Raw genomic sequence first — 24,674 nt, 5'->3', positions numbered from 1 at the left:
CTTTTTCAAATGAAACACCCTGTATGTTATTTTTTTTGTTAGATGCAGAATTAAAAAATGCTAATTCTTTTTGTATTGTATTTGTATAGTAAGTGTTCCTAAATTATTAATGGTATCTCAGATATTCGCGGTAATATATTACACTAGTGTGTACCCGCGACTTCGTTCGCGTTGAATTAATCATTTGTAATGGTGATGATAAACCAAAGCAAGAATTTCCATTAACATACAAACTGGATAAAATGTTCTCACATTTATGTCAGCATGAGAAAAAACAATATGGCGGTATTATTATGTAACTTGGTAATATTTGAGGGGTAGTTTCATCTCGTTGGAATTTGACTTTCGAAAAATCCGTTTGCCAAAAATAAGATTTTTACGTCAAGCAGTTTAAGCAGAATCGTGGTTAATCAATTACCCAACCTTTTGGAACACCCTGTATGATTTTTTAAAAAAATTCAAAATATGTAAAAAAACCAAATAAATTATGCTTGTTCAAGCGTTTTCCCGAAAGACTAACCGTTTTTTAAATAACAAATATTGTAATATTTGAGGGGCGTTTTCACCTTCTTGGAATTTGAGATTCGAGAATCCCCTCCTTATCGAACCTCTACACCCTACAGTCAATCCGTTTGACAAAAATCAGCTTTAAACGTCAAGAAGTTTAAGCAGAATCGTGATCACTCAATGGTCATATTTTATTAAATACCCTGTATAAATTTTTAAAAAAAATTAAAATATGTAAAACAACAAAATAAAATATACGTGTTTAAGAGTTTTTCCGAAAAACTCACCGGTTTTTAAATAAAAACTATTTTAATATTTGACTTTTTTTGTTTCGCCCCCTTAGAATTTGAGTTTCGAAAAATCCCTTCTTATCGAACATCTACACCCTAAAGTCAATCAGTTTTCCAAAAATCAGCTTTTTATATCAAGCGCTTTAAGCAGGATCGTGATTAATCAATGACCAGCATTTTCAAAACACCCTGTATAGATTTTTAAAAAATCTTAAAATATGTAAAAAACAAAATAAAATATACGTGTTTTTTTTCGGAAACTTGGCCGTTTTTTAAATAAAAAATATTGTAATATTTGAGGGGTGGTTTCACCCCCTTGGAACTGGGATTTTGAAAAATCCCTTCTTATCGAACCTCTACACCCTAGAATCAACCTGTATACCAAAATTGAGCTTCTTACGTTGAGTGGTTTGAGCAGGATCGTGATTAATCAGTGACTAAGTCACTAAGGATTTTATATATTAGTATAGATACTATGGCTACTTAAATCACTTTGAATCTATCATTTTTGAAATAAACTAATACACTTTCATACAAACAAGAATGAAATATTACCTGATGGTCTCATATAAACTACACTTTTTAAAAAAAGTCACGCCATTTTACAAATCTTTACCAACATGTTACTAACACCGCCATTTTGACTCCAAAAAAGCGGACAAACCAATGGAGGTACTCTATATTTTCTAGGGACTTTAGCAAGGGATAGGATAACCCTGTATATAACCTTAAAACCGTACTAAACTACAATTTTTTACTCTTCCAAATTCACAGATAGAAAATCATCCAGCAGTGGTTTAGACCAACTCAGACGCAAAGCAGCTGACATGGGCACTCTAACCCGCAGAGGCTCCCTAGAACGGAAAGACAAATGCAGATCGTGGTCTCCAGACCACCTGGCGACGAATTTAGACACCTTCAGACCCATAACCCTCACCATGACCTCTTTCTTCAAGCAGGAAGGCGACAAATTACGCGAAGACGACCTCTACAAGTGCCTGCAAGAACTAAAACGCCCCACCCTGGTCTTGAAGAAACTGAAATGCATTCCGACGGTTTTCAAGCTGGAAATATCTCCGTGTCCTGCTGAATATAAGAACTGTCTTACCACAGAGCTGGAGAAACTTCATCCATATCCTGACGAGAAGGGTAGACCTACCAAAGAGTTGCTTGAGTTCCCTGTCAAAGAGATTTTGACGCCTCACTATGTTTACAGGAATCTACTATTCGTCAGTCCTAGGGAGTTGAATTTTTCGAACAGGACCGGTTCTGCTAGGAATTTGGCGGTGAAAATGCAGGTGATGGCGGGTGAGAGTGAGAATCACGCGTTGCCTAACATATTCGGGAAGTCCAGTTGTCCGGAGATGACCAATGAGGTGTTTTCTGCTGTGACGTACCATTCGAAAACTCCCGTGTTTTATGATGAGGTTAAAATCAAACTTCCTGCTTCTTTGGCCGATAATCATCATCTGTTGTTTACGTTTTATCATATATCTTGTCAGAAGAAGACTGAACAGAATGTAGTAGAAACACCTGTAGGTTACACTGTAAGTATTTGAATAAATCTTTGTATACTAAGGGCTGGCAAAGGTTAGTCTTGGGTCGAGATTTCCGTATGTAAGAAGAGTACAATGCGTTTATAATGTACTGAACAAAGAGAGGACAGTAAACACGTTGTCAAACGTATGAAATAAACCGAGAAACTGTGCACATCGCTAAGAGACGTGGAAGGGGATATAGCAAATTTGTCGCAGTTGACCGGTCGACTCAATCAATACCTCTGTCAGTGTCAGTACTTAAAGTTCTAGGGAAAGGTTTACGTCATGCGTTCAGCTTCACGATTTAATTACGTCTCGTGATACTTAATTTGTTTATTTATTAACGAGTCGTTGTAATTTTCCCTATAGCTTGAATTTTTTTAAGTGCAAGCTAGAAACACTTGCATTTTTGGTAAAAATAAGTGGAATTGAGTGGGTGTTCCATAGTGGTCGCGCTATTAGAACTCTGAATTGAAAAATCGATATCTCGAAATCTATTAGAAATAATAGATTGTAGTTTTTTCAAGAACTTTGTTAATATTTCTGCTGTATTTTCTTTGTAGACAGTATGTGAAAATCTTTATCAATAAAAAAATTACCATATTGCTGAAAATTGCTATGCTCTAAAAGTAAATAGATGGATTGTTTACAATTTTTGAATGGAAAAAACAACCTTATCGAATTTTTCTTATGTAAACATATTGTAAAATATCCGATCTTGAAAATAAAAAAAAGTTTCAATATCTAAAGTGGTTCTTGAGTTATGGCCTGTTATGTGTTAAAAAGTTGAGTTTTTAAATTATCGCGATTGCTGACGTTTTCTCGTTATAAAAAAAATGGCACCCTAACGATATCCTTATAATTCCATTTCACATGCTCAGAAACATGTCTAATGATTTTATCTAGTTATCTCTTGAAAAAAAAGTCTTTTAAAAATAAGCGGTTTGCGATCGTGATTTTACTTTACTTGATAGGGAAAGGCGTGTCGGCAACGCCGCACCAGCACACCGTCGCGCGTCGCGTCAGTCGGTCGCATTTCTCTCACTCCGACTTAATAAGATCCCTATGCGATTTACTTCCACACATGTAAATGTCGACCCAAAAGTAAGCCCACGGCCACACAGAAAGCGTTTTTAGCGTTTGGGTCTTAGCCCACGGCCACACAGAAAGCGTTTTTAGCGTTTTGCGTTTTTTGCGTCTCAAGCGCTTTTTGCGATTTTACCGTTTTAAGCGTTTTTTTCGATTTGTGTCCATTAAAAACACGCAAAAGACGCGACAGGTCTGCAGTTTCTAACAAGATGTCAATTAGTAACGTCGCAAGCTCGTGGATTCCCGGCCCGTTCAACAATCAATCCTGTTAGAAAGAGATAGGCGAGATCAGCGCGGTTAGCGTTGAAGAGACGAAGATAAAAGATGCTGGGATTGAATTGTGGACGGTCCGGGGCATATATTCGGCGACAAACACAACCTACTGCTAGTGCCAGTGGTGTGTGTAAAAATAATAAATAGTATTTGCCATTTATTTTACGAATTTTAGTTTATATGTGTATAGTTTTTTTATGTCGTAGTGTTGTGGTTACTTGTTATAATTATAATATAATATAAAAAAAAGAATTATAATTATATAATAGAATAGTAAATATATATTACTAGTTGCTAACGCAATTTTAGGACATGATTTATGAAACTTTTTGGAGTGAAACTTCTTTATGCGCGCTGGGAGTAAACATTCGAGGCCGTGACATACGAGCTATTGAGACGGCCCTGACACACGAGCTAGCTGTAACGAAACGTGTTAACGGCTTAGAAATACGTAGTGACGCGACGTGTATTTGTGCGCAGGCCTCGTGTTTATCAAAAATATTGATATTTTAATACAAATTTTGTAAAAGTGAATCAAATTATTACGTGTAAAAAACCATTTGTTACACGTAAAAAAACTGTTTTTATTTTTTTATGCGAATAAAACTGTTATACGTAAAAAACTATTTTTTACGCGTATAAATCTATTTGTTACTGGTAGAAAACTATTTTTTACGCGTATAAATCTATTTGTTAAACTTAAAAACTATTTTTTTACGCGTCAAAAACTTATTGTTTCTGGTAAAAAACCTTTTTTACGCATAAAGAAATATTTTTTACGTGTAAAAAACTATTTGTTAGACGTAAAAAAAACTTTTTTTTGCGTCAAAAACTTATTGTTTCTGGTAAAAAAACTTATTTACCCAAAAAAAAAAATTTTACGTCTAAAAAACTACTTGTTACACGTAAAAAAACTATTTTTTTACGCGTCAAAAACTTATTGTTTCTGGTAAAAAACTTTTTTACACAAAAAAAAAATATTTTTTACGTGAAAAAAACTATTTGTTACGTGTAAAAATCTATTTGTTACACGTAAAAATCTTTTTTTTTACGCGTCAAAAACTTATTGTTTCTGGTAAAAAAAACCTTTTTACGCAAAAAAAAATATTTTTTACACGTTATTTGTTACACGTAAAAAACTAATTTTTACGCGTCAAAAACTTATTGTTTCTGGTAAAAAACTTTTTACAGAAAAAAAAAATCCGTGTAAAAAAACTATTTCTTACACGTAAAAAACTATTTTTTACGCGTCAAAAACTATTTGTTTCGGTTAAAAAAACCTTTTTTACGCAGAAAAAAACACTTTTTACGAATAAATAACTATTTTTTACGCGTAAGAAAATATTCCTTTAATTTATGACTTTTTCAACAATTGAAACTACATTTTTTCAAACATTTCCTTGAAATTTTTGAATTTATTAGAATCTTCCTAAACAGTAGATGTTCTCTATAAAAAAATTTTTAGATAATATCCTAAAATGAAAAAAATGCTATCACTATTTAATTTATTTTTATTGTATTATTAAATATTACGTTCGCCTATGACGGGGTCTCATAGAAAACGCTAAAGACGCTACAGAAAACAAATTGATTTGTTTTCATTTGCGTTTTTTGCGAGACACGCCGAGCGCTAGACGCTTTTGGTGGGGCCACTCCTATATAATCCTGTTATTTTGTTTTAGACGCAAAAGACGCTTCACGCTAAAAACGCAAAAAACGCTTTCCGTGTGGCCGTGCACTAACAGTTGCCAGGCCCGGTACGTACAGGATGGCGCCTCTCATACGCCGCGGAAGCTCCAAGGAGAACTACTGTTTGTATTGAAATGAAATTTTGTGAGCATATGTAGGTTAATTCAGAGCACTTTTTAAAAATATAGAGAGTTCTACAGGGTGTCCCCCAAAAAATAACATATCAAAATTGTGTTTTTTGTAATGGAACACCCTATATATTAATTTATTTTCGAATTCTAGGCGAAAAATAAAGGTGAGTTCTATTAAAGAAGGATATCCCTAAAATCTAAGGATTTTGACATATTTCACATTTTGTGAAAATGAAAAGTAAATTTTAAATTACTACAACAGCTACCTAAATTTTAGTTGACCTTGTATAGCCCGATATTTAATTACAGTAACCATTGTATGTTAAACCAAATAGAAATTAGACCCGAAAAGTTATACAGGGTGAGACAAAATTATTATGGAACAATAGTCACTTTTAAAAGCATGTTACTCCTTTATTTTAAATGGAACACCCAGTATATTATTCCGGTGCATCTTCAAAATATTATTAAGGTTGTCTACCCCTCAGACAAAGATTTTCCTAGATATTTTAATTTTTATGATTTTGCGTCAGTAGATCTTTATTATTTGAATAAATATAGGGGTAGCTGTGATATACCTTTTGTTAATTTAACAAAAATTAAATATTGTAGAGTAAATACCCAACTGTAATAAAAAGATACACGTTTAAAACATTTTTTAATTATTACAAAATTAAAACTAGATATAAGCCAATATTATGTGACAAAAATTAGCTAGATGAAATCGAATGCTGAAAATGCTTCCTTTCCTGTTAACTGCATAAAACGATTGTCTTTTCAAAAGGATCTTTTCACTTTAAAAGAAATATGTGGAGTTCTACCTTGAATAGCAGCTAAATAATTTCTCTCATGTTGTCGACAATAATTGGTCAAGTTTTGTAAACACTGTCTTTAACATATCCCCATAAAAACACCCAGACTAGATAAAATCAGGAGCATTTAAGTATTCTATTAATTCGTGAATGCACACTACATTCTCCAACTAATAGAAAAATATCAATTCTCTCTGATGTAGGATAAGTTTGCATTTTCGGCAAATTACTGAGAATTTTTTTGTTTTAATTGACACAAAATGATAACTAGTTGTTAAAGTTGGACTAATTAGACAGCTATGTTGAAGTAACGTCAGACATATCACAGCCACCTAGATTTTATCAAATAATAAAGATCTACTCTGATCAAATCATGTAAATAAAAATCTCTAAGAAAATCTTTGTTTGAGGGGTAGGCAACCTTAATAGTATTTTGAAGAGACATGAATTTTCCATTGAATATCGGAAAAATGTACTGGGTGTTCCGTTTAAAATAAATGAGTAACATTCTTTTAAAGGCGACCAATGTTCAATATTAATTTTGTATCACCCTGTATAACTTTTTGGATCAAGTTTTAATTTGATTTAAAGTATAATAGTTAATTTAGCTACGTATTAGGCTATACCGGGTAAATTCCAATTTAGGTAGCTTTTATTGTAATTTAAAAATTGTTCTTTATTTCTAGAAAATGTTAAATATGTCAAAAACCTTACATTTTAGTCATACACTTCTCTTATAAAACTCACCTTTATTTTTCTCCCAGAATCCGAAAATCAATTAATATATAGGGTGTTCTATTACAAAAAACACAACTTTGATATGTAACTTTTTTTGGGGACACCCTGTAGAACTCTCTATATTTTTAAAAAGTGCTCTGAATTAACTGAATTTCATTTCAATACAAACTATCGCTCTCCTTGGAGCCTCCGCGGCGTATGAGAGGTGCCACCCTGTATAAAAGGTGTACCAAATACTAAAAATACGTATTGTTTTAGTGGTTGCCTCTGCTGCGTGATAATCGTCTGGTTTCTGGAGAATTTTGTCTGCCGGTGGTACTGGAACCGCCTCCGAAAAACTACAGTTACATTCCGCCTGACGTGTGTCTGCCGGGAATGAAATGGTTGGACAATCACAAAGGTCTCTTCACTGTCATATTGGACACGGCATCGTCAGTTCACACGCAGGATCCGGCAATAGAGAGATTTTTTGCTGCGTACGACTACGTTCATTCCGGTATCATTCCGTCTAGGTTGGGCGAAGTGGGCTCCGAAAAAGAATTGACGTAAGTCCCAGTTTTTTTAAACCAATTTTTTGCCGATTATTTTTTGTCAAGTGGGATTATTTTTCATCAAATTAAATTTTTATAACAAATGGGATTTTTAGAGAATTTTTTTTATGAAATGGGATTTTTACATCAAATGGAATTTTCAGAGGGATTTTTCCTTAAATGGGATTTTTAGAGGGAATTTTCATCAAATGGGATTTTTACACCAAATGGAATTGTTGGAGAATTTTCTCAAGAAATGGAATTTTTACATCAAGCGTTTTTCAAATTTTTAGAGAGATTTTTTCCTGAAATGGGATTTTTGGAAGATTTTTTCATGATATGGGATTTGTGCTTCGAGTGGGATTATTGAATAATTTTTTCATGAAATGGATTTTTTGCATCAAGTGGGATTTTAGAGGGATTTTTACATCAAAAGAGATCTTCAAAGGAAGTTTTTCAAATTTTTAGAGAGATTTTTTCATGAAATGGGATTTTTACTTCAAGTGGGATTGTTGAATAATTTTTTCATGAAGTGGAATTTTTACATCAAATGGGATTTTAGAGGGATTTTTTTAATCAGCTGAGATTTTTTCCTGAAATGGGATTTTTGGAAGATTTTTTCATGATATGGGATTTGTGCTTCGAGTGGGATTATTGAATATTTTTTTCATGAAATGGATTTTTTGCATCAAGTGGGATTTTAGAGGTACTTTTACATCAAAAGGGATCTTCAAAGGAAGTTTTTCAAATTTTTAGAGAGATTTTTTCATGAAATGGGATTTAAACTTCAAGGGGGAATATTGAATAATTTTTTCATGAAGTGGAATTTTTACATCAAATAGGATTTTAAAGGGATTCTTTGATCAGCTGAGATTTTTTCATGAAATGGGATTTTTACTTCAAGTGGGATTGTCGAATAATTTTTTCATGAAGTGGAATTTTTACATAAAATAGAATTTTAGAGGGATTCTTTAGTCAGTTAAGATTTTTTTATGAAATGGGATTTTTACTTCGAGTGGGATTGTTCAATATTTTTTTCATGAAATGGATTTTTTACATCAAATGAGATTTTTGAACAAATGGGATTTTTTATCTTGAAAAAAGGGCCAACAAGAGATTGTTTGAGTAAGATTGGAAAATATATTATGATCGAAAATAAAAATGGTTTCCAGTTGGCTTGGAAATGACGGTCGATGACATTCCCTATATAATTTTACATATAAAATGACAGCGATCTTCATTTCGTACCCATCGTTGACGCCGTTTTTATTGAATTCAAAATGAGCAACAATAAAAAAATATGTTTTGACAGATGTCATGTCATTAAAAGTAGGGTTATGTGACGAAATATTGAAAAATATTAAAGGGAACAGTTGTTCAGAATTCGATTTTACGTCTATATATATTACTAATCTTTAAAAATATACTAGGGCTTCCAAAAAAAATCAATTTTATGAACTTTTTCAAAAAATACTATATTGTTTTTCATGTAAATCACAAGGAATGGGGCTTATGAATATATACCGGATTTTTATCAGATTTCTCATAAAGGTACCAACTTGTATAGATAGATTACTATTAAGACATTTTTGATCAGTTGGTGTTTTATAATTTTATTTTTTTTTGTAGGACGGCTATGTTAGGTTTGGCAGGCGCCAGACCGGAAACCATAGTAAAACACCTCCCTCAAATCTTCGACAGCATTATCGAACTTTTAGTTCAACCGCCCCGCATATCCGGCCACACCCTCAACGTGGGCACCACCTGCTTCGAGACATTATGCCTACTTTTAGAAAACATTTCAGTAAGTTTTTTAAACCCGTTTTTTTCTCCATAAAAACAATGTTATTTTCTTTAGAACATCCAGGAACTCCAAGTAGACCATCACGGCCGAAATCACCTTCTTGCAACCTACATTAACTTCCAATGCAACCTTCCACACCCAATGTCAATAGGAACTCCTCATTGGGAAGGGAGTGTTTTGGTTAGAAGTAATTCAAACCCGGATTTGGAAGTCTCCCACTACCAACCCAGAGGCCTTGACAGGGCTTCAAGCATGCGCGTTCCTTCTAACGAACCTATCAGTCCAACGTTTAATTCTTGTCCAAGGATTGTACATCAAGAGTTAGCCTATCAGTGGACGATAACCAGTGGAAGGAACAAGGACTTAGCCATGCAAAATGCTTGGTTTCTTTTTGAGTTGATCAACAAAAGCATGGTGGAGCATTTAGCTCATAGTCGTACACTGGATGCTTCAAGAAGAGGAAGATTTCCTGATCAGTTTCTTGATGATATCTCTACTCTAGTTCAGTACGTTACTAACGAGATTATCAACTATTCTTCAGGAGAGACTAGAAGAGCTCACAAGCTCAACGCAGCGTTAGCCTTCTTTTTCTTTGACTTACTCTCAATAAGCGACAGGGGTTGGGTGTTTCAACTTTTAAGAAGCTACGGCAAAGAAATCCAGCAAAAAATCTCTTCAATGTCAGATGGAAGTGTGCTGATTGAACTCAAACTGGAGTTCGTGAGGATCATTTGCAGCCACGAGCACTATGTTCCGTTGAATTTACCGTTTTCCAGTCCCTTTATGTGTTCTGGAGCTGGGGTATCGCCCAGTCCGAGTGTCACGAGTTCGACGAGTCAGAATTCGTTTTTATCTGGAGCGCCACCTAGCCAAGAGAGAGTGAACACATTTGCAGAGTTGTCGCCAGAGTATCGTCAGCATCACTACTTGTGTGGGTTGGTTTTGACAGATTTGGCAGCGGTGTTGCTAGAGACGCAGTAAGTAACAGGAAATTTAAATATTTCCTGCTTTTTAAAGTATATTTTTCTAAAACGTCAAAAAATGACAAAGTTCGCGAATTGATAACAATGTGCGAAGTGACACTTTTTTTCATTTTCCTACGTTACCATGACACGGTGCACGAAGTAATGCGCGAAATGCCTATAGCTTGATTTTCATGCATCCGTTGTCCGACGATACGTTGATACGATATTAATTCCATTGGTTGAATTTAAAGACTTCGGTTGGTTAGAAACGGTTAACCAATCGAAGCCTTTAAATACAACTAATGAAATTAATATCGTATCAACGTATCGTCGGACAACGGATGCGTGAAAATCAAGCTTATTTCGCACACTGCATGTAAATTATATGGGATTTTGGAATTTTGATTTTTGGAAAATGAAGAACTAAATCATAACTAATTATTTATTTTGAAATATTCAAGAATAAACAAATAACAAATATCTAAACTTCACACTAATGCATATTCTAGTTATTATTTGCAATATTAACATTAATAGTACAACCAGTACACGAACCAATATTTTTTGGGACTTGAGACACTATCCAATTTTGATGTAGAGGTGCTTGATCCCGGTATTTGACGCTCTAAAATTTTATCTGATATTTGAATTTTATTGTTGATAGAATCCTCGACGTATCCCTCGGCCACTGTCGAAGATTTCCATCCTCCGTGGCGCTTTAAACTAAATATATCACCCCCTGCATTAGCAAGAAGTGTGGCTGAAGTTTTCCGGAAACAATGCCCAGTGTAGGCCTCATAATCTGGCAGCTTCAAGTGTTTTGTTATCATGCTAGGCATCTTACGAATAGAATTTATGTCGACCACTTGATTAACACATCTTTTATTTTGATATTTTAAAAACAATCTGCGACTGGTAGCATTTCTTGGACGAAGAGCTGCGTATTTTCGGTAAATCTCAATATAATTCAAATTGACACTGTAAAGACTCGGTCTATGTTTGTTTTTGTATCGGGTAGTTTAACAATCAAAATTGAATCTTTATCTTCTATGTTATCGACCGTCATTTTAGTAAGTTCCTCACGGCGCCGGCGGCAATCACCAGAAATACCAAGTATTAAAACGACCTAAAAGGAAATCGATGACGATGTTCAGTAATAAAAAAAACATACATTCCAAGCTCACGCTTTTTTTTTCGAAGCCATAATATAATAATAATTTTTAGGGATCCCGATTTTAATGTTTGTAGAAAAAATGTTGTTTGCAACTCGTGCGCGAACTATTTTGGTGATCTCGACTAATTTTTCAACTCGGCTACACCTCGTTAAAAAAATCAAGTATCGATCACTAAAGTAGCACTTCGCGCACTAGATACAAAAATAACTATTTTATCTCTCCAAAAAATTCTTATATGGGTATTTCACCACTGCAAGAAAATCTAAAAAATAAAATACTTATTTTTTTAAGTGATAGCCTCTAAAAGAAAAATAAAAGAGGCTTTTTGAATACAATCTAATAAAAATAAATGTATTGTTCATGCATCTGTAGATGTTAGTAATGTATGGCAATCGCTTCTTTGATTTTAAACAACATAACATAAATAAACATAACATACGTAAAAATTAAAAATAATCATACAGAAAGTTTGAAGCCTTTTGGTTTTACCTTATTAAGTAATTGTTATCAGGTAGTAATTGTTAATTTTGAAGTTTAACTCGATATAATGTCATTTTAACAGAACGTCAACGGTTTTTGTAGACGTATCTGTTTCAAAAAAAACTAAAGTGTTTCCAAATAGTTGCATTTAGACATTTTAAATAGTTTTTTTCTTTATTCTTTGTATTTTTTTGCTTCTGACGACGGAAAGAGATAAACTCTCGGAAACGTTAAGCATTTTTTTATTCGTTAGATTAACGCCAGCAGTGTTTACAAAAAATAACTGTTTTATTTTGTAGATTTTCTTGCAGTGGCGAAATACCCATATAGGATTTTTTTGGAGAGATGAATCCGTCACATAGGTATAGACATTTTTTATATTTTTATCTTAGATCATATCTATATGATCTAGAATTTTTATACAGGATAAATGTAACCTATCAGTACTAGAATAAATAATAAATAACACCAAACAAGCTCATTAGAGACTAACAAATTCACAAAATTTCAAATCAAATACAAATGTGTCAAACAGAACTGTCAAGGATCCCCACCCTAGAGCTCTTTCTTTGTCTACCATGCATGAATACACGGATAGCATTATTATACTCCTTCCTTAATAATTGTTTTATTCAAAGGCTGTATTTTAGAGACGATACTAAAACTCACGAAAACCTCGGAAGCATTCGGATCCTATACGGAGAGTTCGGTTTTGTTCGGCGAGAAGCGCTTTGCGGGAATTTTGAACATTATGAATAAAATCACAGACAATAATTTTATTATGCGAAATTGCTAACAGTAGTTGACTGTTTTGGTTGTTCATTTTGTTTTTTATAGTTTTTGACTATTTTTAGAAATACGGCTATATTTAAAAACTGATCTGCATTCATATATTTTTAAAACATACACATATCATTAAAGTTACGAAATGTAATTTGTCATTATTTGCTCATTTTAAAGAAGGAAGGTGGTTAATGTATTTGGCTGATATTTGGTAATATAGCTATATTGCCTATATCAAGTGATTTTAGTCAAAGTTGCATTGATTATTGGTGTAAATTAAAAATTGTTTCATTTACAGATTGCATGATCACTATCTAATTTGATGCATAAGTGAGAACCATAGCTTTACTTGGAGAGAGCTCATTATTCTCAATTCTACTCTCAAATCTTTTATTAAAATATCAGTTCTTAAATTGAATCACATTTTCATGGGGAAATAAACGTTTTGGGAGAATTTGTTAGTTTAATTACTGTAACATATTAGAAATAAAAAAAACAAATTTATAGTTCTAATTAATAAAATTAGAACTATAAATTTGTTTTTTGCTGAATGTTGCAGTTTCGATTACGGCCTATAAGAAGAAACTGCAAGAAACTTATGGCTGTTCTATGCCAAGAAAATACAATAATTACAACAATACAATACAATAATTTTTACAATAAACAATTCTACATTGTACAGGTTAGTAGTAAATAGCACAAAATAAATATAAAACCACATTTTTTTCCACATAGTCATTATATTTTCTTGGCTTAGCGATGGATGCATAATTTATCTTGATCTTCATACCATTGTTTTTCATACCACAGTTTATAACTATCCTTCGTAGCAAAGTCATAGGCAAAGTTAAGTGTTTCCATTTCCAATTTTACTTCATGGTGTTTATCTTCAAATGTTGTTGCAATATACTGGAACTTCCACAAACTATACAGACTACCATATTTAGAGTACACAGTGGGCAAATAATACGTTTCTTCTGACTATAGTGTTTTTCACAAAATTAAGTGAAACAACACAAATTAAAAATAATCCAGTCTGTAATATTAATTATCAAAGTTCTATGAATCGCTGGATCCCCAAAACGCATTCATAAATTGTAAATCTTCTTTAAATGCTTTTAGTATTTTTTGTATAATTTAAAAATACAGGAATGCTGTTGAGTTTTTAATTTTGTTTTTAAATAGGGCCATATTTATAGACTCTCTCTTTCCTTGTCTATGGTATTGTGAGTTTTATTGTCGTCTGTATTTTAGGGTTTAATAAAAAAAACTTTATCTATAGCTATCCATCATTGCACATTAAAGCTGTGGACACTGTAAGAAGTCTTCTTTCATGGCACGATGGCGATCCACGCTATGTCTCGCCCGAAGCTAAACATAGAGTTGCTGCATTGTATTTTCCATTGTTGTCCATTGCGATGGACGTTCTCCACTTGCTCCATCGTTTCACTTTCGATAAAAACGAGAAATTCAGCCATGAAGACACTGGTCCTAGCAACATTAACCCTAATGTAGCTATGGTTATTGCTGGGAAGTTGCCACCATCTACTTGCGATTCATTTCAATCAGTAAGTATTATTTTTTGCTTTTATATCATTTAAAACTTTGTTAATAGCCAAGCTACCTAAATATATTCCACTAGCGTGTACCAGCGACTTCGTTCGCGTCGAATTAATCATTTGTAATGGTAATGATAAAGCAAAGCAAGAATTACCATTAACATACAAACTGGATAAAATTTTCTCACATTTATGTCAGCATGAGAAAAAACAATATGGCGATATTATTATATAACTTGGTAATATTTGAGGGGTAGTTTCATCTCGTTGGAATTTGACTTTCGATTAGCAGAATCGTGGTTAAGAAATTACTCAACTTTTTGGAACACCCTGTATGATTTTTTAAAAAATTTCAAAATATGTAAAAAACCAAATAAATTATGCTTGTCCAAGCGTTTTCCCGAAAGACTAACCGTTTTTTAAATAACAAATATTGTAATATTTGAGGGGCGTTTTTACCCTCTTGGAATTAGAGATTCGAGAAACCCCTCCTTATCGAACCTCTACACCCCACCGTCAATCCGTTTGCCAAAAAATCAGCTTTAAACGTCAAGCAGATTAAGCAGAATCGTGATTACTTAATGGTCATATTTTATGAAACACCCTGTATAAATTTATAAAAAATCTTAAAATATGTAAAACAACAAAATAAAATATACGCGTTTAAGAGTTTTTTCCGAAAAACTCACCGGTTTTTAAATAAAACATATTTTAATATTTGAGGGATAGTTTCGCCCCCTTAGAATTCCAGTTTCGAAAAATCCCTTCTTATCGAACCTCTACACCCTAAAGTCAATCTGTTTTCCAAAAACCAGCTTTTATGACCACATTTTTCGAAACATCCTGTATACATTTTTAAAAAATCTTAAAATATGAAAACAAACAAAATAAAATATACTACTACTATACTGTTTTTTCGGAAACTTGACCGTTTTTTAAATAAAAAATATTGTAATATTTGAGGGGTGGTTTCACCCTCTTGGAACTGGAATTTCGAAAAATCCCTTCTTATCGAACCTCTACACCCTAGAATCAACCCTAGACTCTATGCCAAAATTGAGCTTCTTACGTTGAGTGGTTTGAGCAGGATCGTGATTAATCAGTATGTCAGTCACTTAAGGATTTTATATATTAGTATAGATTATCAGAATATTTTTGAATTGATATTGAAACTAAATTTATATTTTTACAATGCAGAATAGAATAAAACAGTAATTCACTACAGTACACAAAATTTTATACCCTAAAAGTTGGTGAATTATCTTTAATCTTAACAAAAAACAACCTTTATTGTGCAAAAAGCCAAAACAGCTTCATCGACAAAGCACTCACAAAACAATCAAAAGCACAAAAAAAATATACAAACAACAAAAAATACACAATACAAATCATACAATTAGCTAATTTATTACAGTTAATTTTTTTAAACCAGTATCTTTTGACCTTATCTCTCTACAGTACTAAAAACCATTATTTACCTAACGTGTGATGTCTTTATTTTACAGCTACAAAAAATGTACGAAATAATATACATGTACTGATTTCTTTCGAAAATCGACAACTATGAACTCTTCCCAGACACAAACGGTACATTGTGAAACAGGAAATTGTAGAGAGAAACAAGCCCTATAACATAGGATACAACATTTTAATGAACAGTGCTTTCCATAAAATCAATAAAATGAAAAATATACGAAATAATATACATGTACTGATTTCTTTCGAAAATCGACATCATTGAAACTATGAATCTTTCCTGGACACAAACGGTACATCGTGAGACAGTAAATTGTAGAGAGAAACAAGCCCTATAACATAGGATACAACATTTTAATGAACAGTGCTTTCCATAAAATCTATAAAGTGAAAAATATACGAAATAATATACATGTACTGATTTCTTTCGAAAATCGACATCTATGACACTATGAACTCTTCCTGGACACAAACGGTACATTGTGAGACAGGAAATTGTAGAGAGAAACAAGCCTTATAACATAGGATCCAACATTTTAATGAACAGTGCTTTCCATAAAATCAATAAAATGAAAAATATACGAAATAATATACATGTAATGATTTCTTTCGAAAATTGACATCTATGAAACTGTGAACCCTTCCTGGACACAAACGGTACATTGTGAGACAGGAAATTGTAGAGAAAAACAAGCCCTATAACATAGGATACAACATTTTAATGAACAGTGCTTTCCATAAAATCAATAAAATGAAAAATATACGAAATAATATACTTGTACTTATTTCTTTCGAAAATCGACAACTATGAAACTATGATCCCTTCCTGGACAAAAACGGTACATTGTGAGACAGGAAATTGTAGAGAGAAACAAGCCCTATAACATAGGATATAACATTTTAATGAACTTTACAAACTTTATTTGTGGCTAATACAACTCTCTGATTCTAACCTTACTTTTCCCTCGATTTTTCCTCCACTTAACTTTTAAAAACACTAAACACACGTAATAACACGAACCGAAATGCAAACACAATAGGTTTGTTCTCACAGCTGTAAGAAACATATTTCCAACAGATAATCATGCGCAATGATGTAAAACGCGTTCGCACAGAAATTTTTGATTGGTTTCCAACCAACAGTACGCTGTTCGCACAGAAAATTCTGATTGTTAGCTGACAGTCAGACCTGTTCGCGGATCTTTTGCAAGTAAAGTGTCCGGCGCATGCGTATTGCGACCCGACGTCAATAATATTGGTAAACTTAACATACAAAACGTGTGTAGTTTTTATTTAGTGTTTTTTTCTTCAAAAAATTAAGAAAAGAAATGAGCGATTTTGAATCTTCCGAAGAATCTGAGGCGTCCGAATTTTCGGATACAGAGACAGACCTAGAAGAGCTGATGGAGGAACGGGTCAGACCCAAGAATCAAAATTACAAAACATTAAAACATTAAAAAGAACAAAACCAAAGACATTAAAAGGTGTCTTTGATTAATTCCCTGTTCGTTTTCTTCTTTATGCGGTATTACGTAGGAGTTAAAATTAGTGAATTATTAGATCAAAAAAGAAGAGTAGGGGATTCGCTGTTCGCACAGACGGTTTGAAATCGATAAGAAACTGCATTATTTGAGACCTGCGCATTAACACCGGTTTGGAAGAAGTAACAAACATGTCACAAACATGTTGGAAACACGCTGTGAAAACAAACCTAATATTGTAAATATAATTTTCCAGAGAGCTCTGGTTATTTGACATAATTTGACAGAAATAATAACCTTTAATTTGCCAAGAGTTTGATAAGTTTCAAAAATCTTAAGTTCATACCATAGATAAAGGAAATAAATTTAGATTGCAACACACTGTATTTTATTTATAAAATTAAAAACAATAATAAATTTGAATAAATATTTGGCGATATAATTCCTAAAAAAGCCGAACCGCTCCGAAATTTTCAAAAGTTTTTGGTCGCCACCGTTGCAAGAATAGCGCCAAATATTGTTTACATTGTCCTTATGGGCACTTTCCAATCTAAACTTGTTTCATTTATCTATGGTTCATACGCATCTGCATCCGTGTGTCGTTCATCGTTCCATCACTCCAATCATATTGAAATATGATCTGTCATTTTTGAAATAAACCAATAAAACTGTTTAAAAACAACAAGAGACTACGCATGACGAATTTGTATATAAATCCTTCCATAGTTAACTTAAAAAATATTAGAAACTTTTATAAGTGAAATAAATGGAATAGTATTGGACGTTATCTGCCTTTTTTCTGTCATCGTCTGTCGAAAACTTCCCTGAATCGTAAAACAGAGTATATCTTATCATAAAATCTCTAAAACTCTGTATCACTAGAATAATTTTATTTTTTTATAGCTACCAAACAGGAAAGTGGGTATTAATGCCGAAACGACACGCAACTTACTCACTTGCGTTCTCTGGGTTTTAAAAAACGTAGAAAGAGACTCTTTATCTCAATGGATGGGCGAACTAACCTCAACAAGATTATCAACCCTGCTCCATCTGTTGGACGCTTGCATTACCTGTTTCGAGTACAAACCACGCCGCAAGGCGTCACCATCTTCAGGGTACGCGCACGCGCAGGTCACGCAAGACATCAGATCTAAGCTGGAAGATGTCATTTTGGGACAGGGATCTGCCAGGGAAATGATGCAGAGGAGGAAAGGTATGATATAGACATAGTATAAGGAAACTAGTAGATTTACTCCTTGTCAAATCCTTTGTTCTTTTTCTGCCACTTTATATGACCTTGTTCTCGCGTCCCGTGACCACTGACGTAGCTGTATAGTCGTGGTTTATAACTAGGCAAAGTATAATCGTGGCACTCGCCATTGTTTCGCAGAGATGTATTTAGGAAAATATGAGTTCACAATAAAATAAAATTAAAAAAATTGATGATTGAGTAAAAATTTGCTTGAAAACAGAATATTTTCACATTTCGTGTAAGTAACAATTCTTCTGTATCTGAAAACCTTGTGATGGGAAGAAATGCGGAAACAATATATGACATATTTTTATATTATTATCTATTTCAAAGATTTTCTACAACTTTTTTTTTAATTTAAAACAAGTTTAATTTTAACATTAATGTGTTTGTTTTGTAGTAATATATTGGTTACGTGATTTTCATTGGATAACTAATAGATTGAAAAACACATTGTATTAAATAATAAAATAACATATTTAAACTTCAATAATTGCTAATAAACATTACAGAAATTTCAAAAGAGAAAAGAAGCAAGAACAATGAGAAATAGCATCACTACTTTCTCACGTAATAAAAGAATAATTTTTTAATTATTGTTACCGAGTCCCGAAGGTACCGAAAGAACCGGGAATTAATAATTTCGAGTCCCGGTTCTTTGATATCTCAGAAGAACCGGGAATTTTCGGTTCTGAACCCTAGTTACCATATTATTAAGAAATTATGTTTTTTAACTAAGAACTAAAAAATGTTTTCAGATTTTTTTAAAAAAAAATATTGCGCAGAAAAATCCTCATATTTCTGGGGTCAATATATACTACCCCTAAAAATATTTGTACTTATTTAAGACTCACTTTGTATAGAGATTCACGGTTATGGTACGTTATAGCGTTTCCGGAACCAGAGCTGTTTTTCGGAACCGGTAATTTCGGTACCATGCCTCTAAGGAACCGGGATTTTCAGTTTTTTTCGGTGCTAGCAAATTTTTTTCAATAATGGTGCAATTCGTCAAACAGCAAGTAAGGGATGGTTGTCAAAAGTAAAATCGATAAAAAATTGAGGTTTAAATGAAAATTATATCAAATTATTAAGTAGTAATCAGTCATGAGAAAATTAACCTGAACATAAACATGATCACAAATGACTCTCAAAAAAAACTCAAAGCATAATTTTTTGAATTATTACTACAATCAATAGCAGCACACAGTAAGGCACTCATTTTTTGTCAATCCGTCTCTGTGCTGGGACGCAACGCTCGAACCTCGCAGTTCGACGGACGGAACTCAACTGAAGCGCTCTGCAATCTGCCGATATTCGACAGATTGTAAAAACTGGCAGAAAATATTTGGGAGAGTGCAACTACTCTTTTCCTACTACTATAGGGCAAAACACTACATTTTTTTGTTATCCTCCCTAGGCGGTACACCTCAAGCAGCAACGGAAAAACTACGTTGGCGAAAGGAACAAATGGCATACAGGGTCAGCACAGAACTGACTGAGAAACCAACAAAAGACGACATTTTCCATGACAGTCATTTGGAGGGACACTTCGCCACAGAAGCGTCCTTTATTATCCTGGACACTTTGGAACGTTGTGTCAACACTATAGCTCAGTTGGACAGTCAGCAACATTTGGTCGGTGTAGCGCTGACTGTATTGCTGCACGCATTAGGGAAAAATCAGAGTACTACAATATTGCCTCATATGTTCGCTTCACAAAGGAGCTTGGTGTATAAAGTAAATAATATAATAGTTTTTTATTTGTTTGTTTTATACATTGATATTTATATTTTTTAGTCTTGTTTAATATTTCTATGTAATTTTCTAGTTTCATAGTGCCTTATTTGATGAAGAAAGTAGCCATTGTGCAGATTTGTGTTTGTTATTGTTGAAACATTGCGGCTCTCAAATAACTTCAGTTAGATCACAGGCTGCGGCATCTTTGTATCTCTTGATGAGGCAGACGTTCCAGATTGGCAATGTAATAATTATAAATAAATCATATTATTTACCCATTGACATGTTAAAAGATACACTAACCATATAGATTGATTTATTTTGATCCAACATGTATATTCAAAATGTAAACAAGCCGTTTGTTTATTTACAGATTTTTATTTGTTTTAGTCTTTGAATATAAAAATTAAGGAAGAGTCACAGAATAAAGAGTTAAAAAAATGGTTATATTAAGTATATGGTCAAATCAAGCTGTAAATAAACAAACAGTTTGTTTTACATTTGGCATGTATATGTCGGATCCTTTGAATAAGAAGACTAATGCTGGATTCAGAGTTCCGTAGCCGTAAGACGTAAGCCGTATCGTTAAGACGTAAGGGATATCGACCTTCACAATCATATGATTGCGTTCATAGATCTCCGTATGCCGTAAGCCGTATGCCGTAAGACGTAAGAAATGAACCAATTTTAATTCTTACGTTACGTCTTATCGAATCGGGTGTTGTCGGCTAGGTTCGGTGGTACTCGGTAGCCATTTCTACAACTTTTATAATATATTTCACAGATATTTCACTTCGGCAACGAAAATATAATTGTCCGTGACCATTTTAGTTCAATTAAATTAATAATAACAAAATAAATAAGGAGTATTATAGTTTTATTCACAACATTCACAACCCAAACAACAATATAACCTATTAAAAACGGTAATGCGCACGCTTACGATGAAGTTATCGTTACGTCTTACGGCAACTATGAATGGCTTTCCTTGCGTCTTAAGTCTTACGGCTAACGATACGGCTTACGTCTTACGGCTACGGAACTCTGAATCCAGCATAAGGAAGGAGCATATCAAAAATCTTAGGTACACCGGGATGGGCCTCAAATATGGCCGACTTAAATTCCGGTTTATCAGTGTCGTTCTAATTTTATTTAAAAAATGTAAAACTATGATGTAGGGTAGACGTGGGGTAGACTCAATAATTTGTTGTTTTATTTTACGTTGTGAATAAATGTTGGTAGTTATTAAATTTGTTATAAAAATATATAATTCTAATAAAAATAGATAAGTTATAATAAGTATTTATTAACACAATCATCCGATACGCTACTGAAGCAGGTAAGTCAAATTAACGTATCTAAATTCGTTGACATCTAATCTTTGACAAGTAATAAATAAAAGCTAAAATGCAAGAAAAATATATAATTTAGTTAATTTAAGTGAATTTCATAAATGATCGGTTTACTTCACGTATGTATATTATATAGTCACTTACTAGCGAAAAGTTGTTCCATTATTTCACTCAATTTTTGCCGAGATCTACCGCACTCTACACAACCAACTATTTTAGAGTTTTTTTCGATAAATCGCGATAGTGTCACTGTTAATTTAAGTTCTGCCACAATTTCCATCTAGATTTACTACCTTTATACATCTATCAGTAGTAGAATAAATAATAAATAACATAAAATAAGCTCCGTAAAGACTGACAAATCCACAAAATTTCAAATCAAATTCAAATATGTCAAATGAATCGTCAAACAGAACTGTCAAGGGTCCCCACCCTAGAGTGCTTTTTCCGCCCACCATGCATGAATACATGGATAGCATTATGCTCCTTCCTTAGTCTTCTTATTCAAAGGTACCGGATCAAAACAAATCAACTTGTATGGATAATACAAATGAATTTTGCTTTGTCTCAGAATTTTGCCAGAGTAAAAATGCAAGTCACTATGTCCTTGAGCAGCCTGGTGGGAACATCAGCAACTTTCAGTGATGATTCACTACGCAGGTCTCTAAAAACCATCCTGGAATATGGGGAAAGAGATACAGAATTACAGGAAACTACATTTCCGGAACAAGTCAGAGATTTGGTCTTCAATTTGCACATGATTTTGTCTGATACAGTTAAAATGAAGGAATTTAAGGAGGATCCAGAAATGCTTTCTGATCTTATGTATAGGATTGCGAAAGGGTATCAGAATTCGCCGGATTTGAGGCTGACTTGGCTGGCGAATATGGCTCAGAAACATATGGAAAGAGGTATGTATTTCAGAAGGGTCATTTGAACTAATTTCGTTAAAAATTTTGTATTTTGTTTAATTTTTTTACTGTGTGTTTTAGAAAACTTTTTACAACTGGAGATTCATCTAAAATTTTCTCAGAGTATTTTTCTTACAGAAAAATGTTGAATTCTTTAAAGTGTTCAAATACTTCTGTATATTATAAAAAAAAATTAGACCTACAATTTTTTTATTCCTTTTTTGCGTAAATGAATGTTGAAAATTTTGTATTTTACTTTATTTTTTTCTGTATAGCTTAAAATACTTTTAGTTTTGTGGGTTTATCTTAGGGTTTCTCAGAATATTTTTTAATTTTACATTACATTATTTTATTATAAACTGTGTTACATATATTTACAGGTAATCATACAGAAGCTGGTATGTGTTTAGTTCATTCAGCTGCACTTGTAGCTGAATATTTAGCTATGTTGGAATCTCTACCTCATCTGCCAGCTGGTGCAGCTTCACTAGAAAAAGTAAGTTGACTACAATATTATTTTTTGTTAGAGCACATCTCTGTTATTTATTCCTCTAAGATGTATCTACATTTATGTTGGTTACATAACAAAAACGCTGTCCCACGAAAGCGCTCTGTGTCTATGTATAGCACGCTCTAATATTTTATTTATGTAAGCCCAAATGCCAACAAATGAGCATAATGTCTATGTATGTTATGATCTAAGGTTTTCTTTGTTTTTTATTCATCTAACACCTAACTACGCTTGTGTTGGCTTCTTTAAGATCTAGTTGCATCTGTGTTGATTACAGAATGCCCACAAAAGGACAGTATGTCTATATATTTATATCACTATCTAAGATCTTTTATATAAGCCTTAATATGTTGGCTACAGAATGCCAACAAGTGTGCCTAGAGTGTCTATGTATTCTATGATTTAAGGTTTTCTCTGTAATTTATTCCTCTAAAGGCGGACTCTGACGACTCGTGTATTGGCAAGTATTTTTTATTGGCATACAGGGTCTGGCGGGAGTCGGCGTAGCTACTATAATAAATAACTTTAAGAAATTCTGTATAGATGCCCGACGCACCGTGTACACCCTGTATATCAATTACAAATATTTGTTAAGTACACAAGTCGTGAGAATGCGCCTTAACATTTATGTTGGTTACAGAATGCTTACAAAAGGGCAGTGTATCTATGTATAGTACGCTCTAATATTTTATTTATGTAAACCCAAATGCCAACAAATGAGCATAATGTCTATGTATGTTATGATCTAAGGTTTTCTTTGTTTTTTATTCATCTAACACCTAACTTCGCTTGTGTTGCCTCCTTTAATATCTAGTTGCATCTGTGTTGATTACAGATTGCCCACAAAAGGGCAGTATGTCTATATATTTATATCACTATCTAAGACCTTTTACATAAGCCTTAATATGTTGGCTACAGAATGCGAACAAGTGTGCCAAGGGTGTCTATGTATTCTATGATTTAAGGTTTTCTTTGTAATTTATTCCTCTAAAAGCGGACTCTGACGACTCGTGTACTTGGCAAGTATTTTTTTATTGGTCTGGCGTGAGTGCGGCGTAGCTCCTATATAGTAAATAACTTCTAATACTAAATTCTGTATAGATGCCCGACGCACCGTGTACACCCTTATACAATTACAAATATTTGTCAAGTAGACGAGTCGTGAAAATGCGCCTTAACATTTATGTTGGTTACAGAATGCTTACACAAGGGCAGTGTATCTATGTATAGCACGCTCTAATATTTTTTTTTATGTAAGCCTCGCTATCTTGGTTATGCCATCAAATAAGCGGTATATCTATATATGTTACGATCTAAGGTTTTCTTTTAGGTAAGTCCCAACGTTTTGGAAGAAAGCGCCGTTTCAGACGACGTTCTCAGTCCGGAAAGAGAAGGTGGTTGCCTAGGGTCCCATTTCACAGAAGCCGGACTTTTAGGCCTGTTGGAACACGCAGCTAGTAGTTTCCAGATCGCCACCATGTACGAACCGATGAACGATATATACAGGGTGTTGATTCCGATAGCCGAAAATAACAGGGACTTTAAAAAGCTGGCTAATATTCACGGGTAGGTATTTATTGGTAGTTCAAAT

General features: G+C 33.3%; 1 protein-coding gene across 1 annotated transcript in view; it reads left to right on the top strand.

Annotated features, from left to right (window-relative positions):
* Window positions 1-24,674, top strand: part of LOC115878699 (dedicator of cytokinesis protein 7) — a 33,332-nt gene that overhangs the window by 4,059 nt on the left and 4,599 nt on the right. Inside the window, exons 8-18 of the mRNA XM_030895277.1 lie at window positions 1,572-2,344; window positions 7,326-7,612; window positions 9,227-9,401; window positions 9,456-10,378; window positions 14,087-14,372; window positions 18,224-18,533; window positions 19,990-20,309; window positions 20,401-20,553; window positions 22,233-22,572; window positions 22,953-23,068; window positions 24,414-24,649. Of these exons, the coding sequence (XP_030751137.1) occupies window positions 1,572-2,344; window positions 7,326-7,612; window positions 9,227-9,401; window positions 9,456-10,378; window positions 14,087-14,372; window positions 18,224-18,533; window positions 19,990-20,309; window positions 20,401-20,553; window positions 22,233-22,572; window positions 22,953-23,068; window positions 24,414-24,649 (3,919 nt within the window). The remainder of the gene's footprint in view (window positions 1-1,571; window positions 2,345-7,325; window positions 7,613-9,226; window positions 9,402-9,455; window positions 10,379-14,086; window positions 14,373-18,223; window positions 18,534-19,989; window positions 20,310-20,400; window positions 20,554-22,232; window positions 22,573-22,952; window positions 23,069-24,413; window positions 24,650-24,674) is intronic.

This window comes from Sitophilus oryzae, unplaced genomic scaffold (genome assembly GCF_002938485.1).
Source record: "Sitophilus oryzae breed Bouriz unplaced genomic scaffold, Soryzae_2.0 scaffold_1521_pilon_pilon, whole genome shotgun sequence".
NCBI lineage: Eukaryota > Metazoa > Arthropoda > Insecta > Coleoptera > Curculionidae > Sitophilus > Sitophilus oryzae.
This window is presented reverse-complemented; position numbering and strand designations above follow the sequence as displayed.